This window comes from Athene noctua, chromosome 4 (assembly GCF_965140245.1).
Source record: "Athene noctua chromosome 4, bAthNoc1.hap1.1, whole genome shotgun sequence".
Lineage (NCBI taxonomy): Eukaryota > Metazoa > Chordata > Aves > Strigiformes > Strigidae > Athene > Athene noctua.
In genome coordinates this window covers 36,938,162-36,958,006 of record NC_134040.1, presented here as the reverse complement: position 1 = coordinate 36,958,006, position 19,845 = coordinate 36,938,162, and the positions used below count along the sequence as shown (strand labels likewise).

At 35.9% G+C, this 19,845-nt stretch overlaps 1 protein-coding gene across 5 annotated transcripts in view; it reads right to left on the bottom strand.

Moving 5' to 3' along the window:
* The window catches only part of INPP4B (inositol polyphosphate-4-phosphatase type II B), a 330,214-nt gene that overhangs the window by 96,193 nt on the left and 214,176 nt on the right, over positions 1-19,845 (bottom strand). For all 5 annotated transcript variants that reach the window (XM_074905028.1, XM_074905029.1, XM_074905027.1 and 2 more), the window contains exons 13-14: positions 15,648-15,795; positions 4,024-4,154 (exon numbers count right to left, since the gene is read on the bottom strand). In XM_074905028.1, coding sequence (XP_074761129.1) covers positions 4,024-4,154; positions 15,648-15,795 — 279 coding nt within the window. The remainder of the gene's footprint in view (positions 1-4,023; positions 4,155-15,647; positions 15,796-19,845) is intronic.

Here is a 19,845-nt window from a genome sequence, read left to right as displayed (position 1 = left end):
AGGAAGAATGTGGGAACATTTTGGAAAAAATGTTATTTGCAGATACTATCTCCCCTTCTGTGCACTGTTTATGAGTGAACAGACTCTTCTCTAGTGCTGATACAAAAGGAGATTGGAGATATTCGCACCTAGATGACTTGCATGGAGTTGGTCCTTCAGAATTGTTTGTGAGAAGATACATATAAAAAGCCCCTTGTTAAAGGAAAGCAATTGTTCAGTGAGTAACAAAGCAAAAATGCTAAACATGTTAACATTAACACTGCTTTTGATGTACCAAGGAGGGAGAAGAGTGTCACTAAGTGTCAGTGCTTTCACATATCTCTGGCTGCCAACATGGTAGTGAAGCAAAGGCAGAGGCAAAAACACTCCATGGCTTTCCTAGAGGAATGTGGTCAATTGGCCTTGCCTTAAAATAAGGCTTCCCAAAATAACAGCTTAACTCAGGAATTTTGCATTGAGGCCAGATAACAGAAGTCTGATCTAGTTTAGAAAACGAAGCTTGTCGAGTTCTGAAGCAGAAGTAGTGCTGATCACAAACTACCCCTGCTCGGATGGGTGCCTCTTGGGAGCAGATCTGGATCTCCAGTGCAGATGCACAGGTGACTCCAGAGCACTGCACTACTTAATATGTTTCAGAATGGAGAGAATTGCTTTAACCTGAACTTGGGCAATGTGCTGACAAAGATAAAATAAGAAGCCTACACAGCCCAAACTGTAAAGCAAAATCTTTTCTGGCATGAATCTCTGACAATGGGAAAGTAAAGAAGACTCTGTTGAAATATGTTGACTTGAAAAGTCTGAACAAGTTGTACTCACATCTCTGATCTTAGCATTTTCTGTCTTGTGAATACTTTAATTTCCAGTCTCTACAATGGTTTCTCATTGTTATTTTTTGTGCAGCTACAGTATGAAGTCAAATATGTCTGTCTTGCTTGTCTTATCAAACACTATAATCTTGTTTTTTAAAGTTATAATGTGTACTGCTTATAGAGAAGAACCATCCCAAAAGGGCATGGAAGAGAAACCAGGACATCTTAAAACTTGAAGGGAATTTTATCCTCATCCACCCTATTGCTTTGAAAAAAAAACCAGTACCAACAAACTTCTGAAAACTGTATGCAGAGATCAATCTCTGTTTCACACAAAATTGCAATTACTTGTAAATGATCTAGGCAGAAGAAAATCTGGTTAAAGGCAAGTAATGGACAGCAGAAGCATGTAAGAGTCTGTTCTAGTTTTTCTTTTACTTTTGGGCAGCCAAATCCTACATTGCCTACAGGATCAAAATGCAGATTTGAGGTTTTAGAGTAGTTCTACATATGTATACACAATATATCCCCCTCTATAATTAAAAAATGTTAGACCTCTGTGGAACAACTTTAAAGGGATACTCACTACTCAGAGGATTTATCTAATTTAATTTTTGATTTAATAAAAAAAAAAAATAATATAGTGCAGGATTAAAAGTAAATATTGTCTTCATTAGAAGGACTGGCTTTAGTCCTGTAATGAAGGCTTTAGAATGTGCACATATCCCACTGATCACACTAAAATAAATTTTTCAATGTCAAAGTAACTTTTCATACAAGATACAAAATCAGGGGTTTTCCAAGTATAAACAAGTATTTTACCAGCACTGTACTAGTAAGGGGGGGAAAGGGTTGTTGAAGGAAGGAGATTTAGTTATGTGCCTGAGCATTGGCCTTAAAATTAACACCACCTCATTATTTCTTATCTCTACTACAATTATTAGGTTTCTTTGGTTTTCTGCTTTGCTTTGTTTTTGGAGAAATGTTCCTACTCTTTTTCATATTTACTGGTGCCGTCCTCAATAATCTCAGGTTCCCTGATCCACTGCAGTTCTCTCAAACCACAGGTAAGACAGGTCATTTAACATCACTAAGCCTTTTCAAATTCACTTGGCACAATACAGGCCTTGCAGGATCTATGCTTAATAGATTACATTGTCTTTTTTTAAATTTAATCTCAAAATGTCATTTCAATATTTTCCTGCAAGTGATAATTATTACATTGATTCCTTCATAATCTGTATTTATTGCCTTGCATATGATACTTTATGGAGTGCTTTCAAAATGCAAATAGCAAAGTATTCAAAAAATATTTAAGTTAAAACACAGATACATATGAAGTTTCATATTGGATCAGGAGGTAGTCTGACAAAATCAGAACTGGAATGCTGTGATGATGGTAAACAATCAAAAATACAAGACATAACACTTTTGCAACCAAAGGGCAAATTTTTAGGCAAAGTTTAGTGTTAAAGATGAGCTTTTTTCCTCCCCATTTAAGCAGGTGATCAACTGCTCCAAAGTGCTTAGTTTCAGTTAGGCTGGTTTTAGTTCAGTTAGACTAAAATGGAATTTCTCTTTCTTGTGACCAAGAAAGCTCTCCCGGACCAATATGGAATGAGAAATACTATGCTGAGTTCTGTATTAGAAGATGATGGCTAAAGGATAAAAATACAGTTTTAATGTCTATTTTGGAAGGAAAAGATTCGTGTCTCAGCTACTAAATGCAGCAGATTCATTGTAATAAAAGTAAATGTGCTCAATTCTCTATAAGAAGAAATTATTCTGCTAGGCATTTTAGTTGTATATTGAACTAAGATCTGATTGCTCCATTTCTCAGTACACACAAAAAAAGTTTTGTTTCAACTATGTAGAAAGCTAGAAATAATTAAGAAAATACTGCAAATTCTCCATAAATATATACCATATATTCCAAATGCTGTTATCATCATTTATATCTCCATTCTTACAAATATTCATAACCATATTGTATCCCTTTTTAAGAATTATTCTAGATTGCAAACTTATGTATATATAAGGCCACAGCAGAAACATCTAATAGTAACAATACAGAGCAAAACAGCATATGCGAACAATAATGGCAGCACAGTCATCAAAAACGCATTTTGAGATGGTGATTGTGAGGACTGGCATTAGAAATCTGACACCAGCAAGAAAGCAGCAATAACAACAAGGCCTTTGTAGTAATTCAGAACAAATGTGCCCATTTCCTTCCAGAACACTTCAAAAACTAAGGTAGGTGTGTGGATATGTGTGTGTGTGTGTGCGTGCACCAGCAGGAACAGGCAGAAAGGCATGCTATAAACAGACAGAAATCTTTGTTTGCTCAAAATAACAGCGTTATTCTGGAAATAATTCCGGTAGTCTCACAAAATAGAAAAGAATTATCATAAATTCCTTGAATGATTTGTGAATACTCAAAAGAAAATAAATTCAAAAGAAAAAATCATTAATTCTGCAGTTTTTTTCTTGTTCTTTTTATAAGAACTACTACAGGAAGAAAAGACCAGCTGCCTTTTCTGCACGTTTGTCACTGATGCTGTCTTGTTCCACTGGCATGCTGACACTACGATACATTACAGTCCCTGACCACAGGACTCCAGCAGATATTAACTGAACCAGTGCACACAGGAATATAAGACCACTGTCTCCACACAGAAAAACCCAAGGCAGCACATACTGCTATTTCTGGACTGAGGACAGACTGCCCATCCCATACTAATTCTGTGCTTTTCTGGCACAACATGGGCAATGACAACTACTACACTAAGGATATGCAAAGCACAGCTAGATGTTACTGCTATCCTGTAGACTATTGAATGTAAATTGTTAGGTTTCAAGAAAAACTGACAAAACTGCCTCTAAGGCTGGTTTCAATAGGCAGAGGGTATTCAATACTTAGCAGAGCAGTATATTCAAGGGAACATGCAATTAAGACACAAGCATCCCCTTCTCCAATTTCTTTTGGCTGTAACCATGGACCATGTTAACTGTGAAAAACTGCTGGAATGCATGAAAAAAATTTAGATGAGGAAACAGGACACCAGTGAGTATCTCAGAAATACAATGACAAATATTTCATTTTAATGTGGTTTATTTTCTGCTGAATACACCAATATTTAATAATAATCTGATTAATTCTTAACTGCTTCAGAAGAGGAGAAGCTACTGTCATAGAATCACAGATTCGTACCTGTATGCTTCCCAAGCTCTGCAAGAGTATCTTGGTACATGCTCAACATCTGATCACAGTGAGCAATAACACTTCTGCGCATATTGTCCCAGTGAGGAGCAAGTTCTCCCAAGTCTTTAAGTTCCTGATTCCTGTATCAAAAGGCAAAAATGCACTAGTTAACTTAATTAATCCATTAACAGTCATTCAAATTAATCCAAAACCAGTTGGTTAAAAAAAATCAAAAGCACTTCCAAATTGAAATAAAATCTGGTTTCATGACGCTTGTGAAATCTGCTGATTTCAGCTCTATTTTTTAGCTACGCAATAAAGAATGTCAAATTAGTGAATAATACAGTAACTTGTGTTCAAAACTCATTTGGTACAAATACAATAGCCTGCAAACTGAAACATTATTTCTTCCCTCTAGATAAGAAGGCTTCCAGGCCAGAGAGCTATGTTCACAGCAAAATAACTTCTTGCGAAGAAATATTAAACACCATTGTAAAGAATACAAAGTTTGCTCCTTTTCCAACACTTGAAGCATAGCGGTTTTGATACACTCGACTCTTTGGATACTTTCATACACATTGTAAACACAGTTCTAGGAGTGTTTCTACAAGTCAGTTTAACCAACATACCAGCCCTCACCACATTTCTTTAGTGCTCAAAACAAAACACACAAACAAAAAAACCTCACCAGTCCCCTAACACTTTATCTTCAGCCTTACAGCTGTGTTCACAGGTCAAAACAGCCCCGTTATAGTAACCAAACATGTCACTGAAAATCCAAAAGGAAATCCTTTAGCAAATTATCAGTTTTCCTGTACACTCTTGAGAGCTGACCTGAGCGAAATAGAGATCACTTTAATTTCCTACACAAACAAGCATAGTTACAGTACAATGGGCTTTCTGTTTGTTCCTCCCCCTGCAAAGTTCATCCTATATCTATCCCAGAGACACTTTGGGGACCTGATTTTAAAGAAACTGAAAATGAAAGATCTCATATTTAAACAGTTGGAATTGTTCAGGACAAAACTCCTGCAACACAACCAACTAGTTTTCCTCATTTTCCTCAAAGTATCAAGCAAACTGTTTCACTGCTATTCTTCAAAGGCTCAAAAGAGGCTTCCTGAGAACAGCTCTTGCATATCGGAAAATTACTGAAGAAAAAGGAAAAACAGGGTAAGAGGCCATGGAAAGAGGGAGAAAAAGACCAATGACACTGCAGCACGGGAACACAGAACTACACTTACTGCAACAGTTATGACCACTAGCCAAAAAAATCTTAAAATTATTTCTTAAACAGAAAAGCCCCCCACTGATACACTGATGTTTTCTCCATCATTATTAGCTCTGCATTAGAGTGAACAGTGTTAGTATAAGCTATATAAGCATAATTCTGCTCCTGGTTAATACAACAACCAAATTTAAACAGATTGAAGTTGAAGCAGAATTGAAGCATTTTGTTTATACATGCCCTTGAAAGTATCAAAATGGAAACAGATTACAACACATGAACTCATTGGGAGTTTATACTAATGCCATGATGACTTTTCTTCTATTTCATTCAAGTCGAAGAATAGAAGTAGATTAAACAGTTCAACTTTCCTCCATCGATACAAACTGGCAATGCTGTAGCATAAGAATCATCTACAGTAAGAAGACAAAACCATTTTCAACCATCATTTTCCTTGCAAGCTTTTAGCAGCTTAAAATATAATAGGACATCCCATTAAATGAAAATCTCAAGGCTTCCTCCTAAGAAAAGCTTGTAATGTTTGACAGAGTATGCAATTTTATGCATTTTCAGTGAAGATATTTTGGCCCTTAATATTTATGTTGTCTTTAGTAGTTTTAAGAACAACATTTGGACCTGGCTGAGCTTCAAAACTTGACTGCTCCTCCTATAGAGGAATACAGTATTTTGCAAAGATCGGAGAAATAATACACAGTGAGAGGTGGGCACATCAACACACCACAAAGCCCTCTGTCCCAGGGAAAACCTACTGCTGGGGCTCTGGTCTCTCTAGCAAAGCCTGCTCCTGTAGCTGTTCGTTGCATGCTCAAGTCAAGCAACAGCAGGAGTAGAAACTCCTTATGTCAGACTAAAATATCCAACCAAAAATCAAAACTGGTTTAACTGGCTGACTATGAGTTAACTCCATTGATATTAACAGCAGTGGGAAGGGAAAGCTCAAATCCCACCATATTAACTTTAACATGTTTTCAAGGAATGTCAAATCCTGATCTTACCATTGTTGAGGAGGCTTGTATTTGTTTCATCTCGAAAACACATACACATCACTGCAGTCAAAATACAGCCACTAGTATGTCACAAAAAGACACATCTGCAGTGTTTTAATACAGTAAGCGTGCAGTTTTATAGTAATCTAGAGCAAATGTGTGAAAGACTGAAACGTCAAATGATTTGTCTCAAAGCTTGCTTGTGTGTGTGCTTCAAGTCACGGGGTGGTGTCAGTAACACCTTGAACAAATCTCAAGGACAAACTGTGGCCTTCGGTTAGTCTAAGGAATGTCATCCAAAGAAGCAGGAGTGTATGGAAGGATGCACCCCCCACTGCCTTGCAGTTGCATTGTCAAACTCCTTAGATAAGCCTCAATGGGGGAGGCATGGACTCAGTGAAACCAAATGTTTCCCCTCAAGCACAGGTACCTCTTATCACTGGCTCCACTGTGTAAGACCGAAACTTTGTGGCTCTATTGTGTATGCCAGACACCATGCCCGCCTTACTAATGACTTCCTGCCTTCGCCACTGAACTGATAAGAGGTGAGCATTTCTGCCCCAGAAGCCAGATGACTGCTCAGGAAGCATGAAGTCAGCAAAAACCTGTGGGAACAGAGGAAAAACTAAAGGTGGGCAGGGTGAGTACGACCACTGGGTCCATTGGACAAGGGGTGGTACACCCCATTTCCCCCTCAATGCATGTGCAGAACCCATGCTCCACCTTTTTCCTCATCTCTCATGGAAATGAATTTGTGGAATACTTTCCCCTCCTCGTCTAGTATGTGATTCAGCTGATAAGATGAACTTAAAAGGCAACAGAAAACTTTGCTCTGTTTGCACCCACCAGCGAAGAACCGAAGACTGAGGACCAACAGGGCACTGCTGGATCCATGGCGGTGACTATTCTTGTGACTCTATCCTGGATGCTTGTTTGATTTCTGTCTTTTCCTTCCATTCTGTCCTATCGCTACCACTCTTCACCTTTAATAATAAAATCTGTTTTGGGTGTTCGACATTTGACCTTGTTTGAGTCTTAATCTCACTCTTGTGATCATATCAAAGCTTCCCTCGACATTGGATCGGGGCAATATTTAGCATGGAAATGTTAAATACTACCTTCTCTAAATTTATTTTCATTTGAAAATAGAGCAAAATCAAACTCATGACATAACAGGATTATATGGCATAGACACTACTCTTTCAAAAATAGCCTTCTTGCACATTTTCTTTTTTTCAAATACAAATATATAAAACATGGGATTTAGAAACTATTTTTGCCTTGTGATGTCTTACTATTTGTCACTGCTGTTGTTGATTCAGTACAACTCTGGATTATGGCTGCAATAAGAATTATCTTTCATATATCTAAGCTTCATCAACAACATTCCATAGTACCAAGCTTTATTATCATTATCATGAAGGGGCCCTCCCAAAAGTAAACAGATTGGAAGAAAGATAAACTCAAATGTGGAAGCTTATAGTTCATGCTAACACCCACAACAACAATCTTAAAAAAAATCTTGTATTTGTTTTAATAGTTCTATTATACCAGAAATTATTTCATTAAATAACTTTAAAAACACATTTCAACCAGTAATCATGTCAAACAACAATTGTGCTATAAAAGAAAATTAATATTTATAACATATATTGGTTCTACAGAGGGCAAGTTGGTTACTGATTCACCTTTTCAATGCAGCCACGGAATTTTGAATAGTTTGTCAACACAGCAGTAAGCTCAGAGCAAACTCAATATTGTTAAAATAGAGCTATTTATCATCTTTTTCTCCCACTCCAAATCCTGTCTCAAAGTCTTTTCCAGGTAATTGCACTCATCACCATGACAGATACTATGCTCAGCATCAACTTCAACTCTTCTTACAGAATCAAATCCAAGCTTCGTTTGCATCTTTCTCTTCAGCTCTTCAAACTGTCTCCTGGATAGTTTTTAATGTCAGTGAACAATGGAAATCTCCACCCAGGAGCGTGTCTCAATTTTAATTGTTTCCTTGGTGTCCTTGACATAATTTTGCCCCATTTGTATGTAACCAGAATATGGATGTAAACAGTCTGTCCCATCCCTCCTCCTCCTCCACTTCAAACATTAGCTAATTAGCTTATTTTTAAGCCTTTCTCAGGTACTTTCTGATTTTCATATCCATTTTTTTCATTTAGTAGACCAATTATACCAGCTTTCGCCATTATGGTTGGAAGAAGTACCCCATTAAAAATATCTAAAATCTACCTGTTAGCCTTTTCTTTAAAACTCTTTTTTTGCCATTGTGGGAGAAAAATACAATGTTGGATTCTGCTCTGCTGAAAGCACAGTATGCCACACTGATTGTTAGTATAAAGATTAATGATCACTGGTGCTAACACAACACAATTTTAAAGAGATGAAAAATTCTAAGAATAAGTTATGAGACTCCTCAGGATCCCACAGCACTTACTAGAAATGTCATGAATGTCCTTCCAGGCTCCCACCAACAACTTCTTTTACTCAGACTGATTTTCATAACTACAATTGGTGGGTGCTTTGCCCAGCCTTCCCCTGCTGATGGCAAGCACTATTACTGCGCAAGCTGTTACACTGGTATGCAGGATGGTTTAGGAGGCTCTGTACCTGGACTGAAACATCCGTGCTTTCCTTTATGCACAACTACATCGAGGCAACCAGAGATCTGTAAACACTGCATGACTGAATACATTTCTGACATTACTAGCCGTTAAATACTGTTGCCATTAGAGTTGACGTAAAACTATGCTATGTTTTTGTTCCAAGAAAATGTTTGATGAAGCCCATTATCAAATGATGGTCGAGCACCCAAGGCTGAAATTAATATTCTGCCTTTTGATTTACCAACTCATGTTTTGTTTGGTTTTGGTTTTTTTTTAATTTTACTTTTAAGAACACCTTAGGTGCATGATTATAGTAAACTACTAAAAGTACCTGAAGTCTAAAGGAAACATATTTAATGTTAAAAATGCAGAAGACTGAATTCTGTAAGGAGTACTTTAAATGAGTGATATGAATCATACTCAATGGTTATTTAAAGAAAGTCCTAATACTGCAGTCATGCTCCCAATGAACTTGGTTTTGCAAAACTACCACTACATTCAACAGACCAGACACCACTATGGAAAGCACACTGAAAATACGTGGTCAGTGAGAGTAAAATCAAAATAAAGCAAAAAACAGCAACAAGATATTAAGAAGAGCAAGATAAGTCAGAAAGCAGCATTCCATCAAAGAACTTTTTTTGGATCTGATTATTTTGTCTCAGAAAAGCGAACAGCAGGAATAGCCATTTGCATCATTAAGGACACAGCACAAATCTTCACAAATTGAAAGATGAAGTTGAAAAGATTAGTGTAATTATATGAAGAAGAGATAATTAAGAGGACATATGATAAAAGCACATAAACCACAAATGCTGTATGAAGACAAAGTAGTAATTTTTGATTCATTCAGCTTCAAAAATCCAGTGATGCAGTTCCCAGTGAAACAAACGTGACAAATTCAAAACCAGAAAAAGGAAGTGATTTTTGCCACCACCAAGCAAAATTAGCTTCTGAAATCCACTTTCACAAAACATCAGAAGCAAAGTGCTTTAGCAGGATTCAAAACAAGGTAAGACATTTCTGCAGATTGTATTTGCAAAGGTTTTATAATATTATAAAGGCGACGAAGTTCTGAATATTTATCATACAGCAGCTTTGTAGTAAATATACACCATAAGCTTTGGGGCATGACTCAATCACTCATAAGTAAAGGAAGCTTAAAAGCTTCCTTTTAAGGAAAGGAGCACAGGAATTATTTTTCCTGATAAATTTTACTTTAAAGTGTACATGTTTATGGATAACCATTTCATCTTTCTAGAATAGAAGTAGATAAAATTACTCTCATTTTTCTTTACCACAAGTTATGGTCCTGTGATACACAGACAATAACCCGTCAAAACAATATAACATTCTCTCCAGAAATAAAAGAATCATAGCCTTTTTATTATATTGTTTCTAAAACAGACAAATAATTACTATGGAGGATTTAATCCCTTCTGGGTAAGCTACCACAAAAATGAATAAAGGGATATCTATCTTTCCTTCCTTGTTTCCTTCCTTCTTCATAGTTTTCATTTAGAACCTTTTGAAAACAGTTGCCATTTTTATCTTATTACAGAATTTCCCAAAACTATTTGAGGTTCTGTTAAGCGTAACCTGACAGGTAACTAAAAACTAAAATGTAGGTTGGGCCTACCTTTTACAAACATTCATTTTAAAAAACCCCAACAAACAAACCAACCACCCCAAAAACCAAGCCACCAAACACATTCAAAATATTTTAAAACCTGTTTCCTCTGTGTATATGTAGAGAAAAGACTGGGGTTTGCAAAGGCTTCTGAATATTTTATACTGTTCCTGAGAGCTTGAGTTTTTAAGTTCTGCATTTCTATTCACCACAATCCCCATTTTATTACCCAGAAGTGTAGACAACATATAAGCTAAATTAAACCAATTTCTTCCTTATTGCCTTAAAACTCTTTCCCTTCCTTAAGGATATTTTATTACCTGGGTTTATCTCTGAAAGACTCAAGATCTTCAAACAGCATGATCATTTAAGGTTAATTCTATGATTTGCACTTAATAGCAGAGGATAATTCTCCTGCATCACATGATTGCAAAGAGTCTGAAATTCACTCTCAGAATGGCATCTGTGGAATTTACACTTTAATCCTAAATTATATTTTAGTAACTAGTAATGGCATACAGAATCGGTTTAGGTGTTTGGTTGTTTTTTAAGTTCTACTGTTTCGTGAGCTAACATTGGAATCAGCTTAAGACAAGGTTGCTTCAGTTATATAAGCATAAACGCTTTACTCTCATAGCTTATAACTAACTTTCAGTGGGAATCATATACGTGACAAGACTAATAACATTATTAACTGCATGATTACTCAAGCATTTAAACAGTTTTGTGGGTTTCTGTTTTATTTTTCCCTAATTTATTAATCAGAGTGCCTCATTCAAAATAAACAGTGAGGAAATTTTATGACACAAGCAACATAACAAAACTGTACAAAGCTTTTTTAATCACCTTAATGCCTTAGCATCTCTAATTTATATTCTCTGCACCCCCACTGATATGAACTGACAAAATTATACACAACTTAGTGCTATTAGAACCACAGATAAGTACTAGTAAGTGCAAAATCTCTAGTTAACAATGTACAAATTCAAATGCTTTTTGTGGTGACAGAATTTAAGTGTGTTAAAATAATAATAATCTTGAAGAAAGGATTATTTTTTGCTTTGGATTTGTATTATCCTTCATTATAACGTGGGAGGCTCTAATAAGACCTGCAAGTTATACTGTTTGCTCTATATGGATTTCCTTAAGACTGGGGCATACTGAGCAAAACCAGCTGGAAATGTTAGCAGCCAGACTCTGAGAAGCATTGCTGACTGGTACAGAATGATTTTCTGGAGTCTTAAAACCTAGGTGGATTTTGCAGAAAACAACAAATGCTCTCTGATAGGACTGTCAGAATCTAAGCTAACATTAGCTTTCAGCACTGCTGAATAATAGTTAATGTTACGTAGAGGTAACAATCACAGAACAAATTGGGTAGTGTTACTCCATTCCAATGCACTACAACTTTAAACACCTGATAACAAAGCAAAGCCCAGCAAATTTTACCTCATTGTAAGGTAAAATATGAAAACTCCTCTTAGACTTCTACAGAGGCCAACTTTTCCAAAATTAGATATGAACGGTGAAATTGAGAGGACAGAGAATTATGTGGGGCTCATACATCACAATATATTTCATCCTTTAATTTATAAATTAATGTTTTTTAAACCGAAATGATCTAAACACTACTCAAAAATTCAAGTTATGCTTACATCCATATATACAAGTATATGGATGTAGACAAATACAAGTAACTGGTGGAGAATAAGGAAAGAAAGGTTTTACATCCTTTTTGATGCATTATGGGGTACATACTGCATATGCATGTATTTGAGCTACATTTTACTGACACGTTTGGCAATTTTAAGTGTTGAAAAAGTTACTACTTTGAACATTTGTGCTAGGCAGTTACTTGAAGTACAGTTTTAAAAGTCCTTAAGTGGATAGTATATTAACAGCACCCACCTAAATGTGGTTGGTTCAAACAGCTTCAAAAGTCATGGTAAGTTTACTCAGAATAATTTTTTTTTATACTATTATCTGTTATCAATACAATGTTTTTGTAGTGTAATTGCTCAAAAATAAGTAATGTAAAAAATAGCATGTAAGGGTCCAGAAAAATCAATGCCTACTTCCAATACATGGCATTTCTGCCTGGGTCTCCATTTCTCTACAGAAGCTGTGTATTAAAAGGTAGTAGAAAAACACATATCTTTCAGACAGTCTGAACTTTGTCCTCATTCTGTAATGTTACGGGAAAGAAATCAGAAAACAGACAAACAGCACACATTTTCACAATAAAAGGCTGCTGGAGTTGGGACAGGGCAACCATTCCTGATGCAGGAGGAAAGCTTGAGTGTGCTTTGTACTCTGGAGGGAGAGTTTAAGGCAAGTTCAGCAATTTACCCATGAAATTTGTATATGGGTTGTGACTACAAATGCCATGGGCCAAATTCAGCTGTAAGTAGGGGGAATTTCCTTTCAGCCAAAGCCGAGTTTGGTTCCAAGGGACTCAAAAGACCTTTAACGGCAAATCTGAAAGACACGTGTACTGCAGCTTTTACTGTAGTCTCCTAATTCTCCTGCTGTGCTGATCTAGTGCAACACAATTTACATCTACAACTGCAGGCTTAGATTATATGGGTCAACAAACTTTCTGAACAAGTTGTAAACTATTAAGTCTTTTTTATAATCATTGGGTTCAAAGAATTACTTGGCTAATCTTGCACGATAGATGTAAAAAATCTGGACAAGATTTGTGTGAAGAAATATTTAAAACAGGAGAAAGGACTCACTGGAAAACCTCAAGGAGGAAACAGAAATAATTTCTTAATAAAAACCAGAAAAGCAGACTGTATGACCCTTATTAGAAAAATAAAAATGACCATATAGCTCCTATTAAAACTTCTTCCAGGGAGGTTGGAAGGATAAAATCTTTAATGCATGCATATCCTTCAAAACATTATTTCATGTTGAAAAACAAAGTTAAACATCCTTAGAGGTTACATATTCCAGAGCATCACACATCAGTAAATGAAAAAGTTTGGTTAACAATGAACACTCTCATTTTATCAAGAAATAAATAATCTTAAGAGCTATGAGTAAAGGGAATTTAAATTACAATTTAAAACACAATACTGAATGGATTTAACACTTCACTTGGATATTCTGTATCGGTAATTGCTTCAGACCTGACTATATTGTAGCCACGATACGAATAAAATGAATCAGGCTGAGGATTATAAGAAGTGGCCTCCGAGACAAAAGTATTTATTCTTTTATACTAACTGGGGAAAAAAGATGCAGAGAATACTTCAGAAGAGAATAGCCTTAAGATGGTACAGTGTAAGTTTTGCACAAGTTCAAGAACTAATATAACAATATCCTCCTAACATCGTTTTACTAGTTTACAAATGTAAGGAGTCCACAAGAACACAGATCTTTGGAATTATTTCAAAAAACAAAACCCATAGAAAGCTGAAACTCCAACCTGCATGCTTATGTGATGACAGGTGACACGGATGTCCCTGTTCCTACCATCTGGTGATATTCTACCACAAGTCGTTGCTTCTCTTGGTTGGTCTTACCTCCTCCCTCAGATTGCTACAATCACTTTGTGTGTGTCTCACACCCACACTACAAGGTTTGAACAACTAACCACATTGGCAGTCAGAAGAACCACTTGCCTCAATCTTTGAGCAACTTTTACTTCTGTTTCTTTCTTAAAACTTTTCTTTATTTTGGTGAGTATTGAATAATGATTTAAAAAAAAATAAGCCATGCTGCTTCTTTACTATGACTTTTTCCAAGGAGGTGAATGCTATAACATGAAATAACAGCAAGTGCTATTACTAGCATTACGCCTTTGGAGAGAAGAACGCAGTAGTAGCAGAAGTGGCTGAAGTAATCCTCTAACATTTAAAAGGCATTTGCCCATGGGGCAAATGAAAATCTGGGAAGTGTATGAATGGTACAAGTCAGCATAATCTATTTTTATTGCTTATTTAAAAAAACCTTACACATTAGTATTCTCAAACAAGATCAGACCATAAATGCCTAAACACAGTATTACATGAATAAAATAAAGTATTATAACAATTCATATGTTTTTTATAACCCATCATCACCATGCATAAGTATGTATCAGTCCATTGACTTTATTAAAAGAAATATTCTGGTCTCCCACATGCTGTTCTATTGGCATAAAAAGATCATACAGAAGCAGCAGATGAGGTGAATAAGAAAAGAAGCTCCTATTGCAGGAGAAACAAGTGTAAACAACCACAGGCAACCCCCTCATGTGGAGTCACCTGAAAGTGCACAGGGTGGCTCTGGGATGCAGCACTAGCTCAGTGTTACTCTTACACGTGAGACCAGATGCCCACCTACATGTGAGGCAACTTTCACAGCGGAAGATGCAACATCATCTTCTACACCCTCCATTATCATTTGAACAAGAAGGTATGCTTTCAGCCAAGCCTTGGACTGCTTAAAATACTGCTTTTTTGTGCAGTTGTATTTGCACAGTTTACTAGTATTCAAGGACAGGCTGCCTTTTTAGCCACTGCAGTGGAAATTTGGACATACAAAGGATGTGGGGACACCTGTGCTCCCTGCCCTCTATTTTTATTGGGCCATACATATTGTAATGATCCCCAGATATCCCTCCTGATTACAAGTCCAAACATGAACAAAGGTTTCATACTTACACTACTTTGGTATCCTTTTCTTATGCCAACTAATTTACATGAGTTAGAGGAATGGGATCTATATTATTGCTCCTTTATTAACTACAAATATGTAATTTTCCATTGCTTGCATAATGTTTTCTATGATATTAGCACTGTCCATACACAGAGCCTATACTACAATGTAGTTCACACCCTTGTCATGTGTTGTTTCTTTATAAAGTGTTAACTTTTCAGGATATTTATATTGTTAAATGTTGGTGCTTACACATTTGAAGTCATGACTGCACTCTAGCACAGTTCATTAATCAGACCTTATGAAGTCACTGGATTCCTAAAAATTCTGAGCAATCAATTCTGTTGTTCAGTTACAGCTGTAAATTCTTAGCAGCCAAAAATATTATTGTATTTTGCCTATTTCATCCTACAAATTAATATTTTTAGCTCATCACTTACATTATTCCAACTCTGAAAAACAAAATTGAGTAATTACTATTGCTACTTCTTCTTCCTTACCTTCTCATATCCTCCTTTATGTGCAGATTGATCAGTTCTTTAGGAACATGGAAAGAGAGGGTGGTCTCAGCCATCTGTTCCCGGATCCGCATCCACTTGTTGTCAGAAGTAGGGAATCTATATAACTTGCAGATTGGGTTTTTTAACACTGCAGAGAGGAAAAATTATATCGTTGCTTTAGTGTGGTTATATGACTTTCTGAAAATTTATGACAAAAATTTCATCCAAAAATAATACGTTATTCCACACCCCCCCCGCTTCCAGAATTAATTTTAGAACCATTAAAATTCTATTAAAAACATTAAATTTTTATTTAATTTATTATAGCAGCATGTGGAGGACAAAAGTTTTACTAGTACAGTAGATAAATCACATTCTACCCACACAGGAGGTATGCTGTGAATTTAGTATTTCAGTGTAACGAGAATGTAAATTATGTTCTCAATTCTTACATTTAAGGAAAAACAGAAAGCACAAATAAACAATGAACTCACATACAGTCAATGCCATCGCTTACCATCTGCTAGAATCACTCACATTGCTAATAAATTGCATGGGACAAGTGAAGCATATCTCAGAGTTTAGCTATATCTGATGCATCTTCTCCATGATATGCACACACAGAAGTAATGAATACAAATACCTGGTGTGCATCTACATTAAAGGAAACTTGACATGGTCAAGAGACTGACACCACACAGAAAAAAATGTAACAATCCTGTAAATATGTCACACACACTGTTCTCAGATTACTATTGTAACTTGACATAGGAAAATCACGTTACTTGATGTCTTGGGAGGTTATGCCTAAAACACACCATCTTTATCTTAAAGCTCTCAGATGTCAGCTACATTTTCATTCAGTTCTCACAATGATGCTTTATAATAAAGGTGGGAAACTTCTCTCTGCCTTCCTCCCCCCCGCCAATGTAACTGATTTTCCAGAAAGAGCAAATGGGGGAAAAGCTGAGAAAGAAAAGTTTTGTTTGATTACTTTGTTAAGGTTACTTGGAGACAAATGATTGTCATTTAACACACATCCACTGCTTCCTAACTCAGAATGACTTTGGACAGCCATCCAAATCCTCCAACAGCACTGTCCTATCAGCCTTTTGGAAAAAGCTGCCAGAGAAGGCTCCCATTGATCTGCCACTGAATGGTCTATAACTCAAAGGAATGCATTTCCCCATGTGCACTGCGAGGAAACTGTTGCTGTCAAAACAATATCTACTAATAGAAATTTCAGCTTCACAACTTGCTGCCACCATTACCGTCTATGTAGGCTGATTTATAGAGAATGAAAACCACAGACCAAGTTAGTGAAGATACACAAACTGTCCCGTCCATCTAATCAAACTGTTTTTTAACAGAAGTCCTTTAGGAAAGGTCTAAAACATAACCATAGATTCAAAGATAGCTGTAATAAAATGGTTGTTGGCATCTCATAAAGAAAGGAATGTTGTAAATAATCACGTTTAAGTAATTGTAGATGTATTGTTTTCTATTTCTATCATTCTACTGAGATCTCTTAATCATTAGTCTTCAATGAGAAACTGGAAACCTTTTAGGAATCATTTTGCCTTTAGTGATTTTACTTACAAAAACTAAATTCTGACTTACTGTTTATCAATAAGCCTAAAAGATGCTTGATAGATACGGCATACGAATAACAGCTATTTTTTTTTACTACTAACACCCAAAATACCTCAATGTTCAAGCATCTTTATACACATTTTACAGCTTGAGAATCCTCACCAGACTTAATTATTTTCCACTACAAAAAAAAAAATCATCTCCAAGTCCTGTGCCTATGATGAACATATACCCAACGTCTGCACTTTCTCATATTTCTTGATTAAAATATGCTGTAATGCATTCCTATTTTCCTCCTCTTTTGCTGAGATTCTTCTAATCAACAAAATCAGTTTTGTCAATAATATTGACCACCTCTGTCAATCCACATAGATATATGGCACCAGTCATCTTCCATTAACAAGTCAGAGAATGACAATCTTCAGATGACAGGGAGAACTCAAGAAACTAAGGGCTAGTTCAGGTCTGCCCTTAAACAGATGCTTTGCTAAACAGATGATAATTTTGTTGGGGGTTTTTTTCCATTTGTTTGGTTTGGGGTGTTTGGTTTTTTGTTTGGGTTTGTTTTTTTTTTTTTTTATTAGTGCCACCTGTTCACTAGGAAGCAAGCTGCTACTTTCTACCAGGACATTTCAAATGATGATGCCCCAGAAACTAAAGGCTCCTTTCTCTATTTTACCTTATTATATCTACTTCCTAAGAAGTTATCAAAGGATGTTTTTCCAAGGACAGCCCTTAAATTTGCACTCAGAATCTACTGCATTCAAAAATACACATTTTTCTGTGAGAACCTAATGCAAATACATAGCTCCACAATCTCTTTCCTCCCATCTCCCCAGTATCACCACCATGATAACAGGAAAAAAAAAAAAACAGAAATAAACAAAAACCCAATAGGCCTGCAGCATGATAACAGGGGAGACAAAGAATCATTATGAAAATGTTAAAAGTCAACTTTCAATCTACTACTTTTCAGGTACTACCTCCGAGGCTGAATTTTCAGATGGGGATAATCTCAAGCATGCTGCAAGTTCTAAAAAAGAGCCAAAACATCTCTCCAATTTCATTAACAAATTCAAAAAAAAGCCCAGGAATTTTGTTTTCACAAAGAATCCAAATAATTCCCATTTGCAGTATTGCTAAAGCTTGAGGCTGTCAATAGGAGCCACACAGTATTTTATGTTTTTCTCATAAACATAACTATTGAAGTCATGTGATTCCATAAAAATCTCAAATGTATTTTGCATTCCAATTACAATTGTTTAATTACAACAAGTTGTTTAGAAAAGAAAACTAGAAGGCATGTAAAACCACCCAAACAGTAAGAATGGTAAGAATAGATTTGGCTTTTTTCAAAAGTAGTTATTAAAATGAATGAAAGTTTCATAAAAGTAATTCTTCATGTATTTAGACAGTGACCATGAAAGGCACTGAGGAAAAAGAAAAACAAAAAATCAAGATGAACTGCAGTGGTTAAAAACAAAGAAAAACTATTTTAAGACCCCTTCTCTATAGCATCAAGCATAAAAGACAATGGCCATATATTTAACCATCCATATTTTTGGACATTCCCATTTTTAAAGTGAAAGATTTCTGTGCTTTTCATTCCATGCAATACCCTTCACACTGCTTCCCCTGCAACTAAAATAAAAAATTAATAAAAGATTGAATACTCTGTTTTCATTTTTGTTCCCTACTGAACATAGATCAAAGCACACCGCTGCCATATACTAATTTACTAAGTGTTTCTATTTATATCTGTCTTTGTAGCATAGGTGTAGTATGCATATCATTTCAGGAAGAATAGTTTCAACTTGCTTAATTTCTGCTTAATTTCAGTTACTTGTATTTTCTTTTTTATTGTAAAGTGCAATGTGTTTACATGCAAACAATTGACAAACTCTCCAGTGTTATGAATAAATAACTGAAATCTGAGACATATAAATTCAATCTCTTGGGGTATAAATGGAATAGTGTTAAGCCTCTGTGAAATATGATACCCATTCCCACTCACTCAATAAGTGCTTCATAACTCACTTGAGGGCTGCGAGTTCCTTATATTAAGATTTAAATTTCAGAAGAATGGCAATGTGCACCTATGCCTACAGGCTTAAAGACTCACATAGAGGTATTTTTTTTTAGTTTCGTAGTTTTGAAGGCCTGATAAACAACATGAGACAGAAAGAACCTGAAATCCTTTAAGTACATGTGTATAGTGTTGTAATACATATATATATGGAATACATAACGTACTGTAGATAATTCTATATGTGCACTGCAGGAAAAGTAGTGCAGACAATGTTGATGTTATCATGTTGCCTCTAATATACTTCTACCACATTACTGATATTGTTCCTTTCCCTTCAGTCCTTGTTTTGATTGCCTCTAATTTTGCCACACCAAAATTTGTCTGTCTGAAACTGATTATTTTTTGAAATTTTCAGTTTAGGTGGTCCAGCTGCATAGAATGAGGCCAGAAATCTGCAGTAAAAAGTTCTGTGCTTTATAAACTTGAATTCTAATAGTAAATCTTTTACAGAGATGTGCATTTTACCATATCCATGGCAATCCATGAAGTCCTGACAATGACATAAGCCTTGGGAAA